This window comes from Ilyonectria robusta (assembly GCF_021365365.1).
Source record: "Ilyonectria robusta strain PMI_751 chromosome Unknown BGZ61scaffold_2, whole genome shotgun sequence".
Taxonomy (NCBI): Eukaryota; Fungi; Ascomycota; class Sordariomycetes; order Hypocreales; family Nectriaceae; genus Ilyonectria; species Ilyonectria robusta.
This window is the reverse complement of record NW_025764436.1, coordinates 1,923,979-1,946,285: the sequence shown is the minus strand read 5'-3', so window position 1 is coordinate 1,946,285 and position 22,307 is coordinate 1,923,979. Positions and strand designations below refer to the sequence as shown.

At 56.0% G+C, this 22,307-nt stretch overlaps 7 protein-coding genes across 7 annotated transcripts; 3 read left to right on the top strand and 4 right to left on the bottom strand.

Moving 5' to 3' along the window:
• Window positions 1-146: 146 nt before the first annotated feature.
• BGZ61DRAFT_527010 (uncharacterized protein) lies at window positions 147-849 on the top strand (the record flags this gene model as incomplete). Its single annotated transcript, XM_046253049.1, has 2 exons — window positions 147-261; window positions 347-849. The coding sequence occupies 2 exons, from the start codon at window positions 147-149 to the stop codon at window positions 847-849; spliced, it is 618 nt and encodes a 205-aa protein (XP_046110798.1).
• Window positions 850-5,078: 4,229 nt separating this feature from the next.
• Window positions 5,079-6,044, bottom strand: BGZ61DRAFT_441391 (uncharacterized protein). The gene has a single exon (XM_046244573.1). The coding sequence runs from the start codon at window positions 5,916-5,918 to the stop codon at window positions 5,496-5,498; it is 423 nt and encodes a 140-aa protein (XP_046110797.1). The 5' UTR covers window positions 5,919-6,044; the 3' UTR covers window positions 5,079-5,495.
• Window positions 6,045-7,215: 1,171 nt separating this feature from the next.
• BGZ61DRAFT_341105 (uncharacterized protein) lies at window positions 7,216-11,131 on the top strand (the record flags this gene model as incomplete). Its single annotated transcript, XM_046239375.1, has 6 exons — window positions 7,216-7,299; window positions 7,364-7,394; window positions 7,533-8,828; window positions 8,886-10,745; window positions 10,796-10,929; window positions 10,985-11,131. 6 exons carry the CDS (start codon window positions 7,216-7,218, stop codon window positions 11,129-11,131), a joined length of 3,552 nt encoding a protein of 1,183 aa, XP_046110796.1.
• Window positions 11,132-12,326: 1,195 nt separating this feature from the next.
• On the bottom strand, window positions 12,327-15,779 carry BGZ61DRAFT_489805 (clasp N terminal-domain-containing protein; the record flags this gene model as incomplete). Its single annotated transcript, XM_046250257.1, has 4 exons — window positions 12,327-14,121; window positions 14,173-15,075; window positions 15,132-15,250; window positions 15,312-15,779. The coding sequence occupies 4 exons, from the start codon at window positions 15,777-15,779 to the stop codon at window positions 12,327-12,329; spliced, it is 3,285 nt and encodes a 1,094-aa protein (XP_046110795.1).
• A 2,089-nt stretch (window positions 15,780-17,868) lies between these two features.
• Window positions 17,869-18,663, top strand: BGZ61DRAFT_340182 (peptidase of plants and bacteria-domain-containing protein; the record flags this gene model as incomplete). Its single annotated transcript, XM_046239288.1, has 1 exon — window positions 17,869-18,663. The coding sequence occupies one exon, from the start codon at window positions 17,869-17,871 to the stop codon at window positions 18,661-18,663; it is 795 nt and encodes a 264-aa protein (XP_046110794.1).
• A 228-nt stretch (window positions 18,664-18,891) lies between these two features.
• Window positions 18,892-20,013, bottom strand: BGZ61DRAFT_340380 (uncharacterized protein; the record flags this gene model as incomplete). Its single annotated transcript, XM_046239303.1, has 1 exon — window positions 18,892-20,013. One exon carries the CDS (start codon window positions 20,011-20,013, stop codon window positions 18,892-18,894), a length of 1,122 nt encoding a protein of 373 aa, XP_046110793.1.
• Window positions 20,014-20,284: 271 nt separating this feature from the next.
• On the bottom strand, window positions 20,285-21,580 carry BGZ61DRAFT_90172 (uncharacterized protein). The gene is made up of 2 exons (XM_046257198.1): window positions 21,393-21,580; window positions 20,285-21,280 (listed from the first exon to the last, which is right to left on the bottom strand). Exon 2 carries the CDS (start codon window positions 21,238-21,240, stop codon window positions 20,557-20,559), a length of 684 nt encoding a protein of 227 aa, XP_046110792.1. The 5' UTR covers window positions 21,241-21,280; window positions 21,393-21,580; the 3' UTR covers window positions 20,285-20,556.
• Between the last annotated feature and the right edge of the window lie 727 nt (window positions 21,581-22,307).

Genomic DNA, 22,307 nt, shown 5'->3' with positions numbered 1-22,307 from the left:
CCCAGACACACCTTGAAATCTAGACGTACGCCCCTCCGGCCCCACTTTCACACCGTACTCTCACCGACTTAGCGCCTACTCAATTCTCATTGAACGACTCTCGACACAGGCGCATCTCAATCAAATACACATCGCAGCTGTCAGCCATGGCCCCAAAACGCCCCATCGAGACTGCCGACGCTGCACCCGAGGCGAAGAAGCCCAAGCATGGGTTCCGAGTCGGCCCCGAGAATTTGCCAGACGGTCCCTGGCGCCGAAAAGGTTTGTCGCTCACCTCACCTTCAGAGTTTTTCTTCCACCCGTGCTGGATATGTATGTGATGAGAGCTGACACTCCACCATCGCAGTCACGAAAATCAAGAAGGACTTGATTCACAAGGCTAAGGTCAAGAAGGCTTACGCCAAGATCAAGGCTCGTGAGCAGCAAGCTGTTCCAGAGGGCAAGTCAGGCGGCGACGATGGGGCTCAGGAGGAAAAGGAGCAGGTCGATCAGGCCGAGGAGAAAATCCACCCAACCCGGCAGCTCATGCTAGCCGACGAGGACAAGGCGGAAGAAAATGCCGGCTCGAGAGAGGACAGTGAGCGCCACGGCGACGGCCAGCGACGCCGGACGCGCCGGCCGGGCTATTACGACAAGCAGCTGAAGAAGGCTGAGGAGCAACGAAACGAAGCCGAGGAGCGGGCTAATGAGTTTCAGCGACGGAGGGAGGAGCGCGAGCGTAAGATGGCGGAGCGGGACCGCTTCAAGAGAGCCATGGCTAAGACACGGGACCGTGATGGGAAGAAGAAGTTGGGTAGGGAGAGCGCCCTCTTGCTCGACAAAGTCAAGAGGATGGTTTCCGAGAGCTGAGAAAGCATGGGCCGAGGAGGAACTGAAGATGCTACACAAAAGTTTTGAACTATTATGGGTCTCAAGTGAGGGACATGGAGTCTTGATGTGCTTACATTAGACAGACAGACTTCAGACACAGCGACGACGTTTCCACCTCGCCGTTGAGGTTGAGATGGTTGGGAGCTTGGATCCCTGTTTTGAGAATGATACCATCCAATTGCGAGTCTCGGCTTTCCATCTCAAGCGTGGATTCAATTTATGTGTCACTAGAGCTGAGCTCCAGGCCCATATTGTGTGAGAGGTGTGATCAGATGCAGGACCGTGTTCTCGTCTAAGCCGTGAACCTGCTCTGCGATTGGGGTTCCGTAGTGACAACTCTAGGTACACCGCCAACCTGCAACACGTCCGCAGATATTGTCGCCGCATCTTAACGAGATGGATAGACATGAGAATGAGATCCACTGCGCTACGTCCTGGGACTGATACCTCAGTAGAGGTAGTCTACGGATGTGGTCCGGTCGCGATGAGGTCATTGGCCAACAGACATCAACTTACGATGGTTCAATTGGGCGGGGCCTCAACGACACATCAACCGAATAGACCTAAATCCATGTTTCAGATCTCGATGACCGATCAAATATTTGCTTGGCCACGTGGGTATGTGTGTATGGAGGACTGGGGAGACGGGATCACTTTGCAGCAACAAACTCACCCCCATCAGGCTTATTGCATGAGTTGGACATGATGCCGAGGCCATCAATGTGTAAACCGAGCCTTTGTGATCTGTGGTGGCCCTGTTAGTTGCCCTAAGTCTCCTGGGAGTGAGACATTGGCACACTTTACCAGCCATTGTGGGCTTCCTGGCGGTCTCGACTCCAGGGCCCCATCACGCCAGAACACGATGAATCACACACCGCGTAACTCAACAGCTTCTACCCAACAGGCCGACCCCTTGTCACGCAAGGCAATGGGCAGCTTCTTAGACCTGTGTTGATGATGGTATCCCACGCTCCTTTCTTACGCCCTAGAATGAGCATGCCAGTCTGGCAAGGCGGATATCCGGGCCTCATAACGCCCAGTTCCGCTTGATAGCAGGGATCGAGAAACGGAGGAGCATTGATCGACATCTGACAGGTGCTCTTTGGTCCCGGAGGTTTTCCCCAATGTTCCCAATACAGGAGGTGGGTCAGCGAGGTGGCAGACTGGGCCCGGACCTGCCGAGCACTCGCCAGGGGATGAGGGGAAAATCAGCCTCATGGTTCTGGTTTGAAGCACTGCCGTGAATATGATGCTCGGTTGAGACTGGCCGTGACATGGATCAGTGGAGGAATCAGCCTTGAGGCGACGAGGGTTGCTGGCATGGGTGGGTATACGTCCAGTCGCAAGGGACAGCAACAGCTTCTGGGGCGTCAGCCGAAGCAATCATGGACCTGTGCCTGGCCTGCGATCCATATGTGTTTCGAGTTGCAGTGGATCATCATACGGTGTCTCCTTGCATGTGTTAAGCCTACCAACTGGAAGGGCCAAGCCGATCGGGGTGTGTCTCCCCATGTCAGTGGGAGTTGGCCGGTTGGTACGGAGTACTACGCACCTAGTTCCGCGCCCTAGATATCATCTGCCCGCGGCTCTACGAATATACCTGCGACGTCTGGGCGTAGGAGAACCGCCCCGCGGATCAGATTACGTGACAATGTAAATTTCAACGCATGAGACAAGGGCTAAGTTTAGAGAAGCTCATGGCGGTCAACCGTATAGTAGTATGCCACGGTAGTTAATTGTCCGCAACCCACCGGGAAGACAAAGGTTTGAAACACGACTGGGAGTGAGCGATCACCAAGGGTAGGAAGGTTCTGTGTGCGTGAGATGGAGGGAGGGCCGCCTATGCGCTCCCATTGCGACGTTGCAGCGTCGTAGCCGGCTACGCCTTGCGGAGGCATGTACCTGGGCCCGGGTATATCTCGCATGTACAGGGCATTTGAGTGTGTGCGAGCGGGCAAAGCGATAGCGAAAGAGAAGAACCATGCCGGGTATCGGCATGGCTGTCCAGAAGGGGAACGGGAGATGGGGGAGATGGGATGAGGAATAAATTGCCTCCAAGGGAAAATTCTGGGCGCCGGAGCAGGATAGACATCTTGAAACAAAGCGAGGATGAGGATGGGGTTTGGTGGGTTGATTTTGCCCCTTGCTGGACAGATGCGATTGGAGCATCTTGTTGGACCCCTCCAAATGCCTGTCGGAGGATACCAACCTAGGTAGAGAGAAAGCCTCTGGCGGAGTTGGTATTGCGAATTTCGTGTACACGGCTGCAGCAAGTCCAGAAGTGCAGTGTATCAGATCCGGGGAAATCAATATATCTGCTTGATTCCGAGGACGAGGTTCAGGAGAGTCAGTCCGTGTAGCACCCAGACGTTTGTACGACGACGTTGGTTAGCATTAAATTGTATGCCCATACAGCATCCCTGCACGCATTGTAGGTAAGCAGTCATCAAATGTGACTATTCCGTTTCGGGTTTGCTGAGCTGCATCGCGTGTCCAGGGGTCTGTCCAAGTGGGAGAAACGTGGTTTCATAATGTCGAGCAACGCCACCCTCGGGACTCTCACGGCCTATGAAAGGTAAGTACAGCACATACGTCAACGGGGTTAGGACGAAAATAACTCCCGTTTTCGCCGCCTCTCACGGCATTATCCAGGTCAGCAAGGCACCACGCCGCGTACCCGCCGAAGCGGCGAGATGCTGGGTGCCCATTAACTACATGTACCCTGTCAGGTATGCGAGCATCAGAAGGGAAAAGGTTAATCGCATGGAGGGGGAGTCAGCTAGGGCAAGGACAGGGACAAGGGCATCAGCAGGGAACAGGGAGACCCTTTGATCCAAATCGTGCTGGCAATGGGGATGCTTCCCCTTCTCCTCTTCTGTTTCGTGGCTTGGGTTTCAGCACTCCGTGAGAGCGAGGAAACACTCTAGATGAAACAGCAGAGCAGAGATGTGCGTTCGATGCTTGAATTTCGAGGGTTGCGAGGCTGTGGCACGGAAAGACAGAGAGGCAGCCTAATTACAGGGCCGGCCCAGATCCCAGGTGTAGTGCAGCAGCCAGCCGGCCGAGATGCAACAGCCTGGAAGCAGCTAAACCCTCAGCGAGCTGTAATTAGTGAGAAACGTGGGAAACCGGAGAGGGCGGCCGACGGAGAGCCATTCACGGTTGGCCACGCAAGGGCAAGGACTGGAAAAATACGAACACGTTTGTTATCATGGTGAGATTTCAGAGCTGAAAGTGGCTCGGTATCGTCGGGGCATGCAAAAGTGTTCAGCTGGATGACAGGAGATGATAGCCTCGGCGATTACGGATGCGATGTGCGAGGGTAGAGAAGCCAAGAACCCAAAGCAAAGGCCGTTGCTATTAGCGCATTGATGTGAGCCTATGGTATTCCAATATCCAAGGAAAGTGGTTGGCCGGCTTTCCTATCTGATCCCATCCATCATCTTACCTTACAGGACCGGATTAGCACGTAGTAGTACAGTGTCCTTGACAGCATGTCTAATCAAGATGTCGCCGGCCCCTTTCTCGCGCAGAGAAGCCGGGCACCTCCACTCCCCCTCGTGCCCTCTTCCTGGATCTTGTTGAGAGGGTCGGTCTGCAAACTCGCAGGTGGAGGGCATTGCATGGTAGTGGAGTCGTAGCTAGGGCCAGGCTGGGGCGACGAGGACAATGTCTACGCACGACGACGCGAACATCTAGTTAGGCTCCTGTGAGGCATTACAAAAAATGACAGGACAGCAAGCATTCAACAGGCTCTAATAAACTCGGAAGCAATGGGTCGGGTTTACGGAGTATACTGTGCTGTAATCACTTTCCTCAGCTCCCGGGCGGTGCCAGGTAATGTGGATGAGAAACTGAGTCAACCCACCCATCCACCAACACCAGCATCAGCACCAAACCAATGTCAGCAATGTGCCAGCCACGCTATGCCTTCCTCCGCTCCAGCCACAGCCAGCTCAATGTCTTGCCATTGGTGTCTCGGCAGCTCTCCCTGAAAGTCCAGCGGTTTTCTCATCGCCTGCCCAGCCATTGGATTGACGTTGCGACGGAGCTCTAATTGACCTTTTGTTGAAAGAACACGAGCATACCTCCTGCGAACCCATCAATGGCCACCGCGGCCGCCTCAAGCGCGCCGCCTGCAAGGCCAAATTGCTCGAGCACCCACTCCACCCTCCCTACATCACGGCACCAAGCGGCGCCTGCAGGTGGGCGGGTTTAGCCTGGCGACCAGTTGACTGTGGGAGGCGGCGCCCTTCTTGTGGTTGTGGCGGACGGCCGCCCAAAGGACAACGAGCGGCGTTTGTCAGAAATTGGCTTAATTAGGATAGATGCCATGTTGCAGTTGGGGCCGGGAGATCAACATGGCATGGGGGTGGAGGGAGAGCACATTGCGTTATCCCTAGTGTAGATCTGGGAAGAAGAAAGCAAGAAACGAACGAACGAAGGGTTTATTTAGAATTGGTATTGTCGACTTTCCCATGCCATAAATCTCCCCATGCCTCCGCCGTGCCATCAGGACGGGAGCCATCACGGACGTCAAGCAGAGGCAACACATCCGCAGGCACGTCCTCTACTAGGCTGTTCACCAGCAGCCCCCGTCGGGTCCCAATGTCCACCATCTCAGATCACAATTCACAGGAACGGCGCACTGGAGTTACAGGAGGTGCCCTAGCAGCCTCCCAGGCCAACCCAAGACCCGGCGGCGGTCCCACTGTTGGTGCTTCCCCCAGAGCATCAGGGGAAGCCACTCCACCACGACTGGCCGACAAGTGTGTTTGAGCCTTTGAGGGTCCCCCTCTCTGCGGGCGGCGCTGCACCATGCGCACTAGGTGACCCAGGTACGAGCTATCAGCTCCGGCTCGGGGTACTTCTCTTAGCTTCGCCCAGTACATGTGCGTCCACCGAGGCCGCACAGCGTAAGGTACAGGATCCAACCCCCCCTGTACGGTACTTGTCGAGCCACATTGCGCCGCTCGTAACCCTGCAATTGCCCTCGCCCGCCACGGGCCACGAGTACGGCATACGTACGTGGGGATGGCAATTAGCATTCCAGTCGACAGAGCTCGCGAACCGTGAACTCCATGGCTGACCGCCGCCCGGAGATGGCCCTTGGTGCTGTAGACGGAGCGAGGCGCCTAGAAGGAAGAAGGAAGAAGGAGAAAAAGAAAAAAAAGGAGAATTGCGCTGTGGGCGTCGGTAGGGGTGTGTCTTTTTTTAGTGAAGTGATCCAGGTCTTGGTTCCTCCCCATCCACATCGCCAATCCGCCTCCGTCCATCCCCCCAACCCCAACCCTAGGTAGGTCTCTGCAACGCACGCAGCAGCCCTGCCAGCCAGCTTCAGCAGCGACCCCCTTCCTTCAGCAGGTACCTCGCGGCTGGAGCTTGCTGGGGGAGTAGGGGAGTATGAGAGTAACGAGTAGGTTTGTTGGTGGAGGCTTCCAATTACCTAGTACAATCCCTGGGTTGTGTAAGGCAGTTAGTACGCTGCCCTCGACGAAGCTACCCGCACTTGGGAGTTGGGTACCTCGATCCAGTCCCTTCCACTGTGCTCCAGGCTGGTGGGTGGCCGGTTGTCCCCCTCACCCCCTAACTAATCCCTAATCCCATCCCCATGCCACATCTCATCCTTCAACCCTGCCGTTGTTCATCCCGTCCCATCCCCATCCACGTCTCCGTTTCTGTTTCCATTCCTCTCTCTGACACTGGCCCATCCTGTCCTCTCAGACAGACACACTCTCGCTGCCTCCGTTGTCTGGCGCTGGGACCTGCGAGGTCGACTCCTTCCATCCTTAACCTCCCCCTCTCCACCCTCCACCTCCACCTCCACCGCCACACACGCCGCCTCTCATCCATCGACAACTTCTCCAGCGTATCGCACATCGCACATCGCCCCCTCGCTCACTCACCCTGCTTCGACACTCGCGCCCCTCCTTGCACCACAGCGTCCCCCCTGGCCGTGTTCCACAGACCAACAGTCCTGTGGCCTCGTCCTCATCAAACCCTCCGCCCACAACTCTTGCCCGTCGCAGCATCCCGAGACCTCGGGTGCCAAACCTCCGACAAACGTTTCCTCCACGCCGACTCCGTCGACCGCTCCCTCCCGTCGACGTCTTCGCGCCCCGAGCCCTCGAGGCCATCACCCGCCGACCTACATCCGATCTGCCTGTCGCTTTCTCGGGCCTCGTCCATGATTGTAGCTCCATAGCTACCTCCACCCGCCTGCTTCCCTGGGCTGTGGCACCTGTCTTCATGACCGCCACCGCCGCCATCGCCACCCCTCGCTCACTTGACTCAGCTCCCTGAGGCTGCGTTTCCTCTTTTTTTGCTACATAACATCCGCCCAACATGTCGACCATCGTGGACGACTACCTAGACAGTCCTATGGAGACGGAGACTGACGATGTCTTCCCCTGCAAGGGCTGTGGAGAGGTTCGCTGGCCCCGTCCCCGGCTGGCTTTATACCTGACTTGCTGACACGATTGAAATGCTGCAGATCCTCGAGGAAGGAAAAGCATTCGAACTCGGTATGTCCACCTGGGTAGCTGCATCTCCATGGTGCAGTTGCTTCCTCTATTTGACTGCATTGCGAGACAGCCGTCTCAAGGAGCTTCCAACATCCACTTTGGTGACACTCCAGACCAACGAGCTGACCTGATTTACAGCTGGCAACCGATGGCATCTCGATTGCTTCCGATGCAACACTTGCAGCACCCTCCTAGACTCCGATGCGAACCTCCTACTCCTTGGCGATGGATCTCTCATCTGCAACAATTGCACATACAGCTGTAGTGCCTGTGGTAATAAGATAGAAGACCTGGCTATCCTTACGGGGGAACAGGCCTTCTGCGCCACCTGCTTCCGTTGTCGAAACTGCAAACGCAAGATTGACAACCTCCGATATGCCAGGACCTCTCAGGGCATCTTCTGTATGGGCTGCCATGAGACCCTAATGGCAAGACGAAGAAAGAAGTCCAAGGCTGCCGCGGCGGCCAAAGCGAGAGAAAAAGAACATTCACCCATGATAACGGAGAAGTCTCTACCCGCCCTACCCCCCAATGCCATTCCGCCGAATGCCTTCTCGAATGATCGTGTGGATCCCGACTCTGACACCGCCACCGAGCTCTCCCCGCGTCCACGGACAGCCCACGATCGCAGCGAACCCTTATCTCAAAGCGAGCTACGGCCTGCTCGTTCTCCTGATCGAAAACCCGAGGGTTTGGGGCTGCCGGCGTCTACGTATCGAAGCAATCGCAACTCCACCATAGTCTCGCGGGCCGAGAACGGTTCCGGCGACGGTGCCGACAGCTTCTTCATCTCGGTGGCACTGGATCCCAGTCCAGGTCCGACCCCTCGGTCTACGACCGACAGCGTGTTGGAGTCTGGGAACAAGCCGAAGGACAAGGACTATTTCAATACCAAATCGGCGTCTTCAGAAAAGCGAAGTGACTCTCATAACACCACTCCACACATAGCTTTCCAGGAGAAGGCCCGCCAGCCATCTTCGAATTCAGAATATGAGACTCCTCCGAAGCCGCCATCCCGGAAGCTTTCTAAGTCTTCCAGGACAGATTCAGCCCGCCAATCTCCCGCCGTCGAGGAGCGGTCTCAAAAGTCCAGCACTCGTCGGCAGCCCCCCCAGGAAGACTTCAAGCTCCAGGATGCCCCCAAGAGCAAGAAGTTGGTGTCAAGAAGCAGCTCTCAGTCATCTGGAATTCCCGCAGAGAGCACCTCGTCCAAACCAAACAATGGCACCCTGCGAAAGGACGGTCATGGCAGCCTACCGCATTCTGATTCAAATGCCACAACTCCCCCGGAGCGAACATCTCAAGATTCTCGGCGGTTCGATGACGAAGAGATCCGGGCATCGATGGATTCCATGTCCAGGACATCATCACGACCAGAGAATGCGAAGCCCATCTCCAGGAAAGAGCTGCCCTCCAGTGGAGCAAGGAGCAACTGTATGCCTATCCCATCGCCAAACCCACAGACAGATGAGTTACTAACAACGCTCACAGCCGATGGAAAGCAGAGACAGCCAACCAGACAAGAGACAACTGAGGATGGATCTGTGCGAGGAACGCCTTCCCGCCCGAGCGTCCCCGAGCAAAAGACCAAGAACGAAAACTACACACAACCGAGAACCGCCCCGCCACCACCGCCACCGCCGGCCAGCCAAGCCCAACCTGGTGCGAAACAGGCCCCTGGCGCGAAACAACCCGCTGGCTCGAAGGATGACACCGGGTCTCCCAAGGTCTCGCCAAAGCTACCTAGGTGGAGCAGTGGCGGTGACTTGAACATGGACGAGGACATGGCCAGGATCTGGGGCACCGATGAAGGATCCACCTCGATCTTGCGTCGTGTTTCCAACGCTGTCAAACATGGCCGTACCAACAGTGTTGACGGACCCGGCCATAACTCATCGAGGACCGGTCATAGCCGAAGCATCAGTGAGAACACTCGTGCGACTGGATCACCAAGGTGGCCCAGAACGCCAATCGCTGAGGACTATGGTCAGGGACACGAGATCAGTAGTCCTGTGTCTCTTACGTCTAGCGATGATCCTGCGTTCCTGAAGCGACAGCTACGCAACTCTGAGCAACGTGTAGCGGAACTAGAAAGGCAGTTCACGACCGAGAAGGATCTCAAGAACCTTAACAAAAAGTTGCTCGAGAAGCGCAAGACGGTGTCTTTCTTGGATACTCAGACTGAGATTATGATTCGACAGCTCGAGGTCCTAGCTGGATACGTTGAACGAGCCAAGGAAACCAAGACTCCCGTTGACCCACGAGATCTCGAGGATTCTGCACTGAAGGATTTTGTTCAGAAGCTTGAGAAACTGAAGATTAGCATGTCTGCGACGGTCGAGCAGCTACACGAGGAACGCGACCATCTGATTGAGGAGAAGAACCAGGCAGTTGCCGACCGAGACCGTGCTCTGCTAGAGTTTGAACAGCTGTCGTCGAAGAACGCTCAACTTGCGGACATGAATAACGATCTGACACATCAAATCCAGGAGCGGTTCAAGTCACATATCGGCTCAGATGGCAAGCCTGCCAGTGGTTTAGGCATCTACAGCCAGACCAAGGGTTTGAACAGCTCCTCGATCAATCTCGATGCTGCTAGCATGGCAACCGCTACAACGCTGGTGCCAAATGATGAGGAGCCTATCTTGGAGGCTGGACCAACCGTGGTCCAAGTCCGCAAGGGCCAAGCCAAGAAGTTCAACTGGAAGAAGGGCTCCAAAGGTCTCGCCCAGGTTGCAAAGGGTGTCAACAGGGCTGTCGTTGCCTTCCAGAATGACCGAGAACGGATGGAACACCGACAAGGAGGAGGCGGAGGCGGAGGTCTGACAGGTGAGAACATCGGCATGCCATACAACATGACCGTGGCCCAAGAGCCCATGCCCGGGCCTGTCCTCAACGGACCCAACGGGTACAACATGCAGAACCGACAAATGCAAGGCGATCCATCACGGCCGGGCTTTGGCTTCTTTGGCAAGAAGACTACCATCCCCAAGTCAGGATCGATGAACAACGTAAATGCGGTGGACCCTGTTGAGCCTCCGTCAGTCCTCTTCGGATCTGAGCTGTCAGAACGATCTGAGTACGAGCGCCGCCAAATCCCCAGTGTTGTCACCCGCTGTATCGAAGAAGTTGAGCTCCGAGGCATGGACCAAGAAGGAATTTACCGAAAGACGGGCGGTAACTCTCAAGTCAACATGATCAAGGACGGTTTCAGCAAAGATGAGAACTTCGACATTTCAGACCCCGACTTAGATATTACTGCCGTCACCAGTGTCCTGAAGCAATACTTCCGAAAGCTTCCCATGCCTCTGCTCACGTTCGACGTCTACGAGCGCGTTTTGGAATCAACTGGTAAGCAGAGCTTAGCTTCCCATGCACTGATGTTAGCTAATACATTTCAGCGGTTGTGGACGAGACGGAACGATGCACTCACTTGCACAAGACGTTTGCTTCCATGCCACAGCATCATCGTGACTGTTTGGAGTTCCTTATGTTCCATCTTGCTCGCGTCGCCAAGCGTGAGCCTGAGAACCTGGTATGTGATAGATTCCATTCCCGTATGATTGTTTGCCGACTAACCGCTTGCGCAGATGTCCCCCAAGAACTTGGCTGTCGTGTTTGCTCCTACTATCATGCGAGACACCAGTCTGGAACGTGAGATGACGGACATGCACGCCAAGAACATCGCGATCCAGTTCGTTATCGAGAACAGTCACACCATTTTTGAAGACGCTTAAGTCTACACTAACGAGTTGGAGACGGCCTTGGAAACTCCTCCGTCTTGACCAGGAGATTACGATCGTCTCCCTCCCCGCGACATTCATGGGTCATTTCTCTGATTTAGCACCTTGGATTTGAAACCCTTTCAATTCGAAGTGTGCCCTCTGACACACGGGGCGTTTGTGCTAGGACATTTAATGATATCCACTTCGTTTTTTGATGCCTTTTTTTTTCTTCTTGTGTGAACAGGCGGCAGACTGGGTGGCCAGGTGATGGGGAAGGGGGAGTATTGGTTATGAACGTCGTCGCTGCTTTGCGCTGCTAGGATCTGGAACTGGGTGCATCATTTGCTGTTGCGCAACTCAATCTGGAGGCTACCTCGTCTTTTTCGTCCTTCCCTGTCTCTTTTTTTCCCTACGAGTTCGTGGAAGGACAAGGGGTTCCTCCCATACTTGAAGGACAAAGAAAAAACAACAGAAAACTGCCTCTATTCATTGCTGTGGAGTTTCTCTGGAACGGTACTCTCTTGGACCCGTTTTCTGTTCTTCCCCCCCCGGATGCGGTTTCTTCGGTTCTTGTTCGTCATTTGGTGGAATAGCAGCTTGTCTTTCTTCGGATGGGTTTGTTTGCGAGCGAGAGGACATGTACCACCAGTCTACGTTGAAATGGGGAACTAGTTACGTTTCCTTGGTTTTGGAAAGATGAACCCCTAAGCTAACTCAGGATGCAAACTGGGATTTGGAAAATGAAAAGTGAAAGTTGTGGGCTTCTCCCTCTGAGATTTTCTTTCTCCTGCGCTTTTCGTGATAGCCTTGATATTTCATGGGTGGCTAGTCCCGTCATAGATCGGGGTGGGTGAGCCACGAGGCCTTCTAAAACTCAAGCAAGTGTCGTACTTTTTCACACTTACACTCACTCTCATGGTCGCGATTAACGGGTGTTTGTTCCGCGTTGTCGTCGAGCTAGGGTGTCTAGATTTGATTACAATGCTAAGGCTACAATACAGACTGGTACATGGGGTTGCTTGGTAACGGAAAATATTTGGCAACTGTACGGGATGAAAGACAAGAACAAGAACAAGAAAAGACAATCCAGAACCCCAAGTATCCGCCTTCTGTCCCAAACTCCGACATCCAACGCCCAGGCACATGGCCCCTGTCTTTTACTCTTCCGTGTCGCCGTCTGTTTGTACACACTCACTCCAGGTCATCTTCAGGCGGGGACTGCGGAGCCCTGCTCGCGCTGCCGCTTGACGATGTAGTACGTGATTAGGCTCTTAGGGTCGTCCTTGACGCCCTTCAGGGAATCCCAAAAAGGCCCGTCACCGACGCGGGCGTGGAGGGCGACGCAGAGCTGGACAGCATCCATGCGAACGCCCGAGTCAGCCGAGTTCAGGCACCGACTTGCCAGGGAGGCAAGCCGGCCAAGCTCCGAGTCGGTAGGCGTAAAATTCGTTCGCTTATCGAGCATGGCGCGCAGGACGTGCAGGCCAGTGCTAAGGATGCGGCTGTCTTCAGCGGCAGAATCATCGCAGCCCTCGAGACGCTTGGTCAGGACGACGACGATCTCAGAGCCGTCGCCAATGGTGACAAGCTCATCTGCCAGGACCTCGAGGCCACTGACGATATGAGCCCGAGTATCGTACGCAGCGCGCGTCTCAAGGAGGGATTCAAGGCCCTTGGACACATGGGGCTGGAAGTTGTCTCGCTCCTTGCGGAGAAGGAGCTTGATGGTGGCCAGGATCTGAGCTTTGACATCCTGGGCCTTCTCTGGCGCGAGACTAGGCAAGGGGTCCTCAAGATACTGGAACAGGCCAATCAGGAGGGCCTCGAACTTCTCATCCGTGAAGACACCCTTGCTCTCACGCAACAGGGACTGCAGTTTCCGGAAGCCATGGACATCGAGAGTTCGGGACTTAATCCTCGCGATGCCGCTGTCTAGTAGCCTCAGGCTTTGCCGAGCCTTCTCGGGCGAGTCTAATAAAGCTTCGTTCATGGAAGCCTGCCCATTTGCGTTGAGCAGGGTGGCCGCGTCAGCGTTGACTGGTCTATCCTCTAGCACAGGAATGTTGAAAGTGGGCTTGGGAGTCGCCTGGTCATCGGTGAAAGGGTCTTCATACACTTTCACGCTAGATGCGGGAGTTCCAGGCGTCGGCACAGGCTGAGGGACAGACTCAGCGGGGGTCTCGGGGATAATCTCAGCGGCGGGCTCAAGAGTAGGCTCAGGGGCAGTCTCAGGCACCGGCTCTCTCGCGGGTGGCTCATCCTCTGGGGGCGGCGAGATCTTCAGGCTGGCCACATTTGGGACTACAAGGGTGAAATCCTCGTTAGCCTTTGAGGGGCTGCTGGAGGGCAGCATGGCAGATCGAGATTGCTTCAACTTGGCAGGGCTCACACGGGGCGATGCGGCAGGCTTAGTGCCCGATCGAGCAACAGTGGGCGAAGGCAAGCTAGACTCGCTGGCATGAGACGCATGGCCGGGTCGCGTTCGGGGACCCGTCCTCCTAGGCGTCGTGTCTTTAGGCTTCGGCGTCACAGTCTTGGATCTGATGCTCTCCGGGCTGCCTGCTTCAGTCGACGAGTGGCCTCCTCGCACAGAGTAGGGACCAGCTGTCGCTGGGCGAGCTGGGATATCCGGCCGTTTCCTTGTCGGCCGCATGGGGGCCCCAGACATACCCGCAGCGTTCACGGAGACCGTCGGTTCCGGGCGGGTGCGGGTTCCCGAGGGCTTGCTTGATGTGGTGGTGTTGGAGGTCGTTTTCACAGGAGAGAAATGGGACATGGCAGATCCGGGTCGAGCAGGCATATTCTTTGCCGCCAGGTTCGCCTTCCTTTGCGCGAGCATCGCCTCCCTTATGCTGGGTTTGCTAGTGCCCATGGTGCTCTTCGACAGTCCAAGACCTGGGCGAGCGGCCACCGGGGCAGCTTCTCCCTTCTTAGGGGAGTTCGGGTTATTGGGGTCCTTTTTGAGTAGCTTTTGGGCCGTCCCATCGAGGTCTTCCATGATACTGTCTCCCATTAGCCGACCACAGGATCCCCGAGCGAAAGGGGTAACTTACACATCTGCCCGTGCGGGCCAAACTCCCCAAAATGCCCAGTAGGTTGATCTCATCTTTTCTCTCACGGCCGGGTTGGCATCACTCAGGCCCTTCTTGATACACTTCTCCATCAAATCGACACCGCCCGTGTGCTCAACATGGTTCTTGTGCTGGGCCTCCTTTTTGAGAATAGTCATCAACCAGCCAGTAGAATATGTCCTCGGCGCAACGTTCTTGTCCTGGCAGGCAATCCAGATATGCTGCATCAACCGAGGGGTGTATGAGACCCTGCTCAGAATAATGTCAACCGTGGCATTGGCAAGTTGTGAGCTGATCTTTTTGGTGCCGGCAGACAGTTTAATAAATGTCTGCATCAGAAGCTCAACCATAGGGTCAAGGGCGGGGCCAAAGGTCGCTGCGATATCCTGAACGAGGCAGCAGCCTTCCTTTGACAAACTGGTTCGTAGAGAGGTGACGGACTTAATGATGCCGTCCAGCATACCTCGGAGTCCAGCGAGGAAAGTGTCTGCAAAGTCGGTTGGGGCATTGCCAACATTGAGGCGTCGAAGCTTGCCCATGGACTCCTCTCGCTTGAGCCAGTTCTGCTCCGACTCTCTGCCCTCGAAGAACCACGCCATTTCCTTAAAGATGTCGTCGAGTTCGCGATTCGTGTTAACAAAGAGAGGGTCAAGGGTCTCGGGTTTGGTATCGACGCCGGGGGTTATCGGACGCTCGTGCGATACGGAAGATACGCTCGCGGAAAGGGTTGGACGGGGTGGCGGCGGCGCTGGGGCTTCGGCTGGGGTCTCGGGGCGGCCAGATGTGGGAGCGAGCTCTTTTACAATTGCCGATTCGATGGCAGGGCGAACCTTGAAGTTCTTGAGCTGTCTCTTGAGGTCGGACTTGGCTGCATTGGGTGCGCTCCTGATAGGGAGTCAGATCTATTGATATTGGGATCCGTGATGGGGCAGGCAACTTACCTAAAGAGCTCGATGACGGTGCCTTTAGCAGCATCGCGCACCATGCCATCGGCGTCTTCAAGGAGCTCCATGAGTACGGGAACATAGCCACGGAACGGCAACCCTTGCTCCTGGTGCATCTAGGAGAGTTCAGCATATGTCTTTGTGTAGAGAAGGCTTCGTCTGTCTTTATCTGCGTACCTGCAAGAGCCAAGCCATTGCAGACTCCTTGGCCCTGGGGTTCTTTCCTCCCATAGCCGAAGTGCGGATGAATCGCTCGACATCGACGGGCGCAACAGCATAGAGGGTGACGAGGGAGTGCGTGGCCAGCGAGCGGAACTTGTCTTTGTTGTCGCCGAGCTTCTCGATGACGACGGGCAGCGTGCGGACGGCCTCCTTGCTAAGCATCTTGGGGTCCTGTCGCGACAGGCGGGTCAGGAGGTGGTTCAGGGCTGTGAAGCCGGCGTTGACGAGGGCGGCATGTTGCGACGTGGCGGCGGCTCGCAGTGCATCGAATAGCTGGGCCACCGAGGTCTCGGGGACATTGTGCTGCTTGATGCCGGACTTGATGGCGGTGACAAACTGGACCTTGCCGTCGAGGCTGCCGTCGCCGCGAAGGATGGTCGCCAGGTCCGCGACCTGCTGGTCGGTAACCTTGATGTCGGCCATGAGCTTGTGGAAACGAATCTGCTATGGGAGATGACGCGTGGTCAGCTCGTGTGGTGGTGCGGCGGGGGAGTGATGTGGGTGTGCGCACGCGCCGCGAGGACGCGAAGCGCCATGTGTCTGTCCCATCCTCATCTCGGCGCTCGATAGTGGTGGTGTTGCTGGAGATTGAGACGGGACGGGAGATGAGGGGGCAAGGGAGACCAAGACATACCTATCGCGGGGATACTTGGACAGGAGATGACAGGGGAAAACTCAGCAGAGGGGGCGGGGAAGTCGGTGCGCGGTCGTTAACGAGCGCATCGAGAGGGTTCTGCCGTGGTGGATGTTGTTGTTGTTGTTGTTGTTTGTTGTGCTTTGTTGTGCTACTAGCTCTAAGAAGTTTATCTCGCGGGGGGGTTTTGCTTTGTTGGTGTTGGCGTAGGTGTCTGATGATGTCGGGCGCCGAGAAGAAAACAAGGGGCCAGGCCGCCAGGGGTTGCTGTAGTAGCCCGAGCGGGTGGTGAAAATGCCCGCCAAAACCCGCCAAAACCCGCCAGAGGCCCCCCCCCCCGAGCCCCCCAGAAGCCACCTAGCGAGTGCCCATCAATGCCCCGCTCCAGCTTCGAGATTCCCACCTCCAGTTGCCCGTTTTACTGCAGCCTGCCCCGGTGGAACAGCTCCAGCGCTACCTCCAGCGCTACCTCCAGCGCTACCTCCAGCCCGCGGCCCTTTCGGTGGGGAAGAACGAAACCTGGCGGGGCAGTGGAGGGGCTTTACAGGTTACAGGCTACAGGCCACACAGGCCACTAATAAGCTTACCTACCGAAGCTCATTCACGCTCATCAGAGGTGCCATGTCAATGAGATGATGTCTAGGTACGGAGTATATAAACCTAAGTCAATCAATTCCATACCTGCATTAACTTGGTCCAAGTCTCAGGATGCCGCCCTGTGAAAGCTTACCAAGATGCGCTATACCATTACTGCATCGAATAACAATATCCCTTGAACCACAGCGTTTTTATGCCTTGGCTTTCCACCAAGCACTCCACTCAGGTCTTACCGGCGCTGCAGCCAATCCAACCCAAATCGACTTCAACGTCCAAGAATGAACTCGATCCAACGTCATACTAATCCTAATTGCATCGAACTACATGGCCTATTCTATTGTATTTTCTTATTTTATTGTCATTTTACTATTTTCCACTTACTCCCTTTCTTCGTCTACGGTTCCTGGTAGGCCGGCCGACTAGTACAGGTTGGCAACGAGCTAGGAATTGGCATGCAAAGACATTGTTCGAAGTCATTTAGGGTGAGGAGATCGAGTAAAGACCTTTTCCACTCCGAATACATCGTTAGACTGGCTCTGTTGCTTGATCCCTTGTTTCTATACCAGCCCCGTTTCACATGGTCTTTGTATTTCCAGAATTTCTTCAGTCAGTGAAGATTCCCATGTCAGTGGTTCCCAACAGGGGACTTCCCGACGCCTTGACTAGGTTCCATTGTAGTAAGATAAGTCGAGCGCCATTGCAAAAGATTCTGGTGTGTTTTTTCGACCCCTCGAGGCACAGCGAATCCATTGGTTGTCTGCCTGTCTTGACTTGTACGTCTGTTTTACAATCATCGCTGCTAGAGATTAGCTACGAACTTGCTTGCATATGCATTTCTCCAGACCTGCCGACTTGAACCATAATAATGGCATTCACTCAACTCAATGTTTATTCTTACTGAACGCGTATCATGAACTATCATGTGAATCCATTCCCTGATTCCATTCAGATCTTTTTAGTACCCATCCCCAGCCATGACCCTTCCTCAGCCGCGGCTCTTCGGAGCCCAGCAGCATCTCTACCCCTCCATTCCACGCCTGGCGAACGGACCAGGCCCTGGTTCCGTCTCACGACAGGCCAGATCCACCCAATTGCACTGCCTGACGGACGGTTCGCACACCGACCCAGCACCGTCAACACCGTCAGCAGCCATCCCCTCAGCCTCGTTCACAGGTTGGCATCTCGCAACCTCACAACCCGAATCCATCGCAACTTCGCCAGCCTCGCATGTCTCACCCTCCCCCGACAACCCCTTCGCCCTCCCCTGCCGCCCTCTTCGACATGACCATCACACCCGCCGCCGTCTCCCGGCCGGCGCACACGTCCTCAGCCGGTGGGGACGACACCGCCGCCGACACCGGGGCCGGAGCCGGGCTCGGACACGGCAAGCACCCAACCCCGGACTTCACGCTCCCCAAGCTCCGCGTCGAGATCCGCGACCTCTCCCACCCGGGCGCAAAGCACTTCCTCGACGCTGTCAACGCCGCCGAATGCCTCGCCACCGCCGCCCAGAACGTCCTCGCGCTCCTCTACTCGTCGCCCGACTGCCCCACAACTACCCTCCCGCCCACCCGCTCCATCACCCTCATCCTCCGCGACATGCCCGGCGTCGCCTACACCACGGGCTCCGATCTCGACTCCGACCACAAGGAGGTCCACTTCTCCCTCGGCTACATTGACCGCATCAGCCCGCCGTCCCGCCGCCCCGAGGAGATCACCGGCGTCATCACCCACGAGTTCGTTCACTGCTTCCAGCGAAACGGCTTCGGTACCTGCCCCGGCGGGCTCATCGAGGGCATTGCCGACTGGGTTCGTCTCAACTGCCGCCTCAGCCCTCCCCACTGGAAGCGTAGCGCCGACGGAAAATGGGACGGTGGCTATCAGCACACGGCTTACTTCCTCGACTACCTTGAGCGACGCTTCGGCGAGGGCACTATCCGCCGTATGAATGAGAAGCTTCGGATACAGCGGTATGAAGAGAAGCAATTTTGGACTGAATTGGTTGGACGGCCCGTTGAGCAACTCTGGAGCGACTATGCCAAGAAACTCGAGGATAAGAAGGACGGTGACCTGTAGAACAGTATCACCTCGAGGTAAATGGACTCTGAATGATAGATGTAGTAGCGGATATATGAACTGTTGTTTACTGTGTGCCCAAACTCCATCCTTATAAGGATAAACCGCAAAGAAAAACGACTGAGCCTACAAGCATATGTACTGTTATTCCCAAACCGTATCTGTACTCCCATGAAAACCCGAATTTTAGAAATTTCAAATCAGTGACGAGTTGCATAATACACGACACTACGAGCGCACAGGGATTGGAGCATCGCTCTCACTGATGACGCTACCGACCTCGGACCAGCTCGCAGGAGTTGCCATGCCTGAGCTCTCGCTCATCACATCGTAGTATCGCCCCGTCTCACCATCTCGGGAAGACTGGACGTCGTTGGCAACGTCGTCGCCGGAGCCCACGAGGGACACTGAGTCAGTAGGAGTCAGCTGGCCGTCGCTGAGGAGCTCGGGCTCGGAAATGGGAGCAGTGGGAGTGACGGGTAGTGGCGAGTAGAAATCAGGGCTGGAGTTCTGTGCCCAGGCCTGAATTGAGGCGTACGCTTCATGTCGGTCCTCCTGGCCAGCAGTCATAAACTCATCGGGGCCAAGCTCGCGTTCGATGGTGGCGGTAGATGCGGTTTCGGAGCGGGCAGGGGTAGGGTCGATATCGATCAGAGCAGGAACAGGCTCGGGGGAAACAAGAACCTTCTCGTCGTCGCGAGTGGTAACACTGTAGATGTCCGACATCTCGTCCTTGGTGGGAGAGATGTGGCTGGTCTCCATGTCATCCAAGTCCTGGGTATCGATATGGTTCTCGTCGGCGAAGGGGTTGGCGTAAATGGAGGAAAAGCCGCGAGAGTTGTCGCCTCGATGTCGCAGACCCTCGACCCCACCCCGAGTATCAGCACCAGTGTTGAAAACGAAGGTTCCCTGCTCGGCGCTGTCATCCTGGCGGAGGAAGTCATCGAATGACGAGCCTCGTCTTCGGCCTTCGGTAAGGGCAGGTCTCGTTTTGCTGGCTTCCTCCAGCTCCTCCTTCTCCTTCTCTTTCTCCAAACGAACCGAGTTCCAATAAAGCAGCTCCTCACGTTGTCTCCGGCGGGTCTCCTCGTCGGCATCGACGCCGTCTTCGGCACCAGCGCCACGGCGCGACTGCATGAAGCCCTCGGCGTCCTCGGGCCTGTTGAAGCGTGGTTCGCGGTGGGCGGGGTTGATGCCGTCGCCCATGGCATGCAGGGCGAAGGCTACCCGGCGGCGAACATCATCGGCGTATCGGCGCACTTCGGGCGACTCGTAAATGGCCACGGCGGTCGCAACGGCGACGGTGACAGCGACTACAGCGCCTGAGGCAAGAACAATGTGGTTAGGCATCTCGAATCTTGTGAAGCGTCCGAGTGGACGCAAGTCGTAGATGAAGGACGAAGGACGCAGGATGCAGGATGCAAGACGGATGGTTCTAGCTCAGCGGGCAGCACACCAAAGCAAAAGTGGGGCGACAAGAACGAAACTCAAACAGCTTGAGCAAGAAGGGACGGGCAAAGAGGATGTCTTGATCGAGTACGATGCAATAAAACAGCTGGAATCGATGCAGCTTAATGATGACAAGGTAGCGATATAGAAGAGCAAGGCGGCAAAGCAGGAGATTGGATTGCGTAGTCCTCTGGCGGTTGGATTTGCCACCAGAGAAGCAGGTGGGGAGTTGCAGCAGGTGAGTGGTGGATGAACAGTGCGGGTGAGCGGTAGGAGATCAGTCAGTGAGCCGCTCAGCTCAGGCACAGCAGCAGACCATTTCAGGCAGACAAGCTTGCAGGTAGACAGGTACAAGGAGAGGTATAGGCAGAAGCAATAGCAGAGGCAGCAGCGCAGCGCAAGACAGTGGACGGGGCGGGAAAAGCACAGGGCAGATCAGGGCAGTCAGGGCTGTGATTCGCAAGCATCCCACTGTTCCACGGGGGCTGAGTGCCAGGCAGTCGACGTCGGCGGCGCGGGGTACGAGTACGCGCGAGTGTACCTTGTACACGGCCTCGAGGTGACGACGACGACTGACCTGGACCCCCGACGGCGACGAAACTGCCCAGCGCCAGAGACGCCCAAAACAGCCAAAATGAGGGGCAGCAGACATGTGAGGTGATCAACGTTATGTACCGCACCGTTACGTACCTGTGGCCACCAATGGGTGCGGCATGTCGTCGCGTGACGGACGGCGGGGGACTCGGGTCTCAACTCCAGAGCGCAGAGGCACGCGATAGCGAGTGTCGGCGAGCGAGAGACGTCGCTCTGAGGTGAAGGTGCCGGAAACTTGACCGAGCGGGCAGCGTCAAATGCAGAGGGAGGTGATGGGCAGGAGGGAAAAGGAAATCGAACGTCCCGTCCCTCGCAAAACAGACGTCGTCCGCTCGGGTTCCAGCTGACCTGAGTCGGACCCGGCTGGGCTGGGCTGTGCCAGCCTTGATAACCAGCGGAAACTCGGAGACTAATAACAAAAGCTACCAGAGTATGCCGGTACCGTATCCTCACACCCACGGAGAGCGATGGCCTTTGGTCGCCGCATGTGGCCGGAGCGTGACGTACGCATGGCACACTCTCCTGTGCCATCATCGCCCGGCTATAATGCCCGGATTCTAAAGCCGGCCAGCTTCTGTCATCCAGCAGTCAGATTGTCACCATTGCCATTTTAGCTTTCCGGGGCGTCGAGAACGTCATGCGCCGGAGAGGCTCGCATTTCACCTTCAGGGCGGCCTGGAACTTACCGTCTTCGCCTTAACCCTTGTTATCACACGGCTCTTGCCAAGGTGGATAGCACCATCATGGTGCAATCGTGAGGCAGTTAGTGACCCAAAGTAAGGCCCGCGGATCCGTCCTCGCTCGCTCGAGTCAGCCCGCCCAGGTCCAGTACAAGCCCAGTCAGTACAAGCCCAGGTCTGCCTGGCCGACAAAGGAGAGCCCAACATTGTGTGTTATTAGTCGTGGTTTACAACGTCTGTAGTACGTCAGCATTGCTTCCGTCTTTGGGGCATCTTCGTGCCATTGGCTGACGTAGCCCCGAAGCGCCACCTAGCCGGCAGCCATCATCGGGATCAACCAACCGCATTTAATACACTTCGTAAATCTTCTCGCCCCTTGAATGGCAAACAACGCCTTCCAGCACGTAATGATACTATCAATTCCCACCCGGTCCGGCCGCCGATTGCGCTGGGAATGAGATACCACCACGGTCCACCCCCAAAAGCCCACCCACTCCTGTTTGTCTCCGATAGTCCGCCAGCCGCAAAACCGCCGTTCGTCCCCCCGGCTCCATATCGGAGATGTCGGGGTTCGCACCAGTCGTGAGGACGGGTCGGCTTAATTCTGTGACCGACGTATGCTAGGACCGATAAATCACTGTGGGGGTTCGTGCGTTCGCTCCGGGATTCCTGTCCTGGTAGGGACATAGATCCCTGCGGTGGAGACGTTGGTTCTGTTCGGCACTCGGTCACCAAGGAGGACAGAAGCCAAGCAGGCCAAGCACAACCCTCAAACTTGGCAATTGGGTTCTGGCAGACTTGGCTCGGCAGAGTGGGTCGTCAGCGAACACCTAACTTGGCTTGTCTTCTCATATCCTTCCTTGGGCGGTGTTGAAGGGTTCGTTGACAGCATGCACGTCATGGGATGCGTATGTGAGCTCT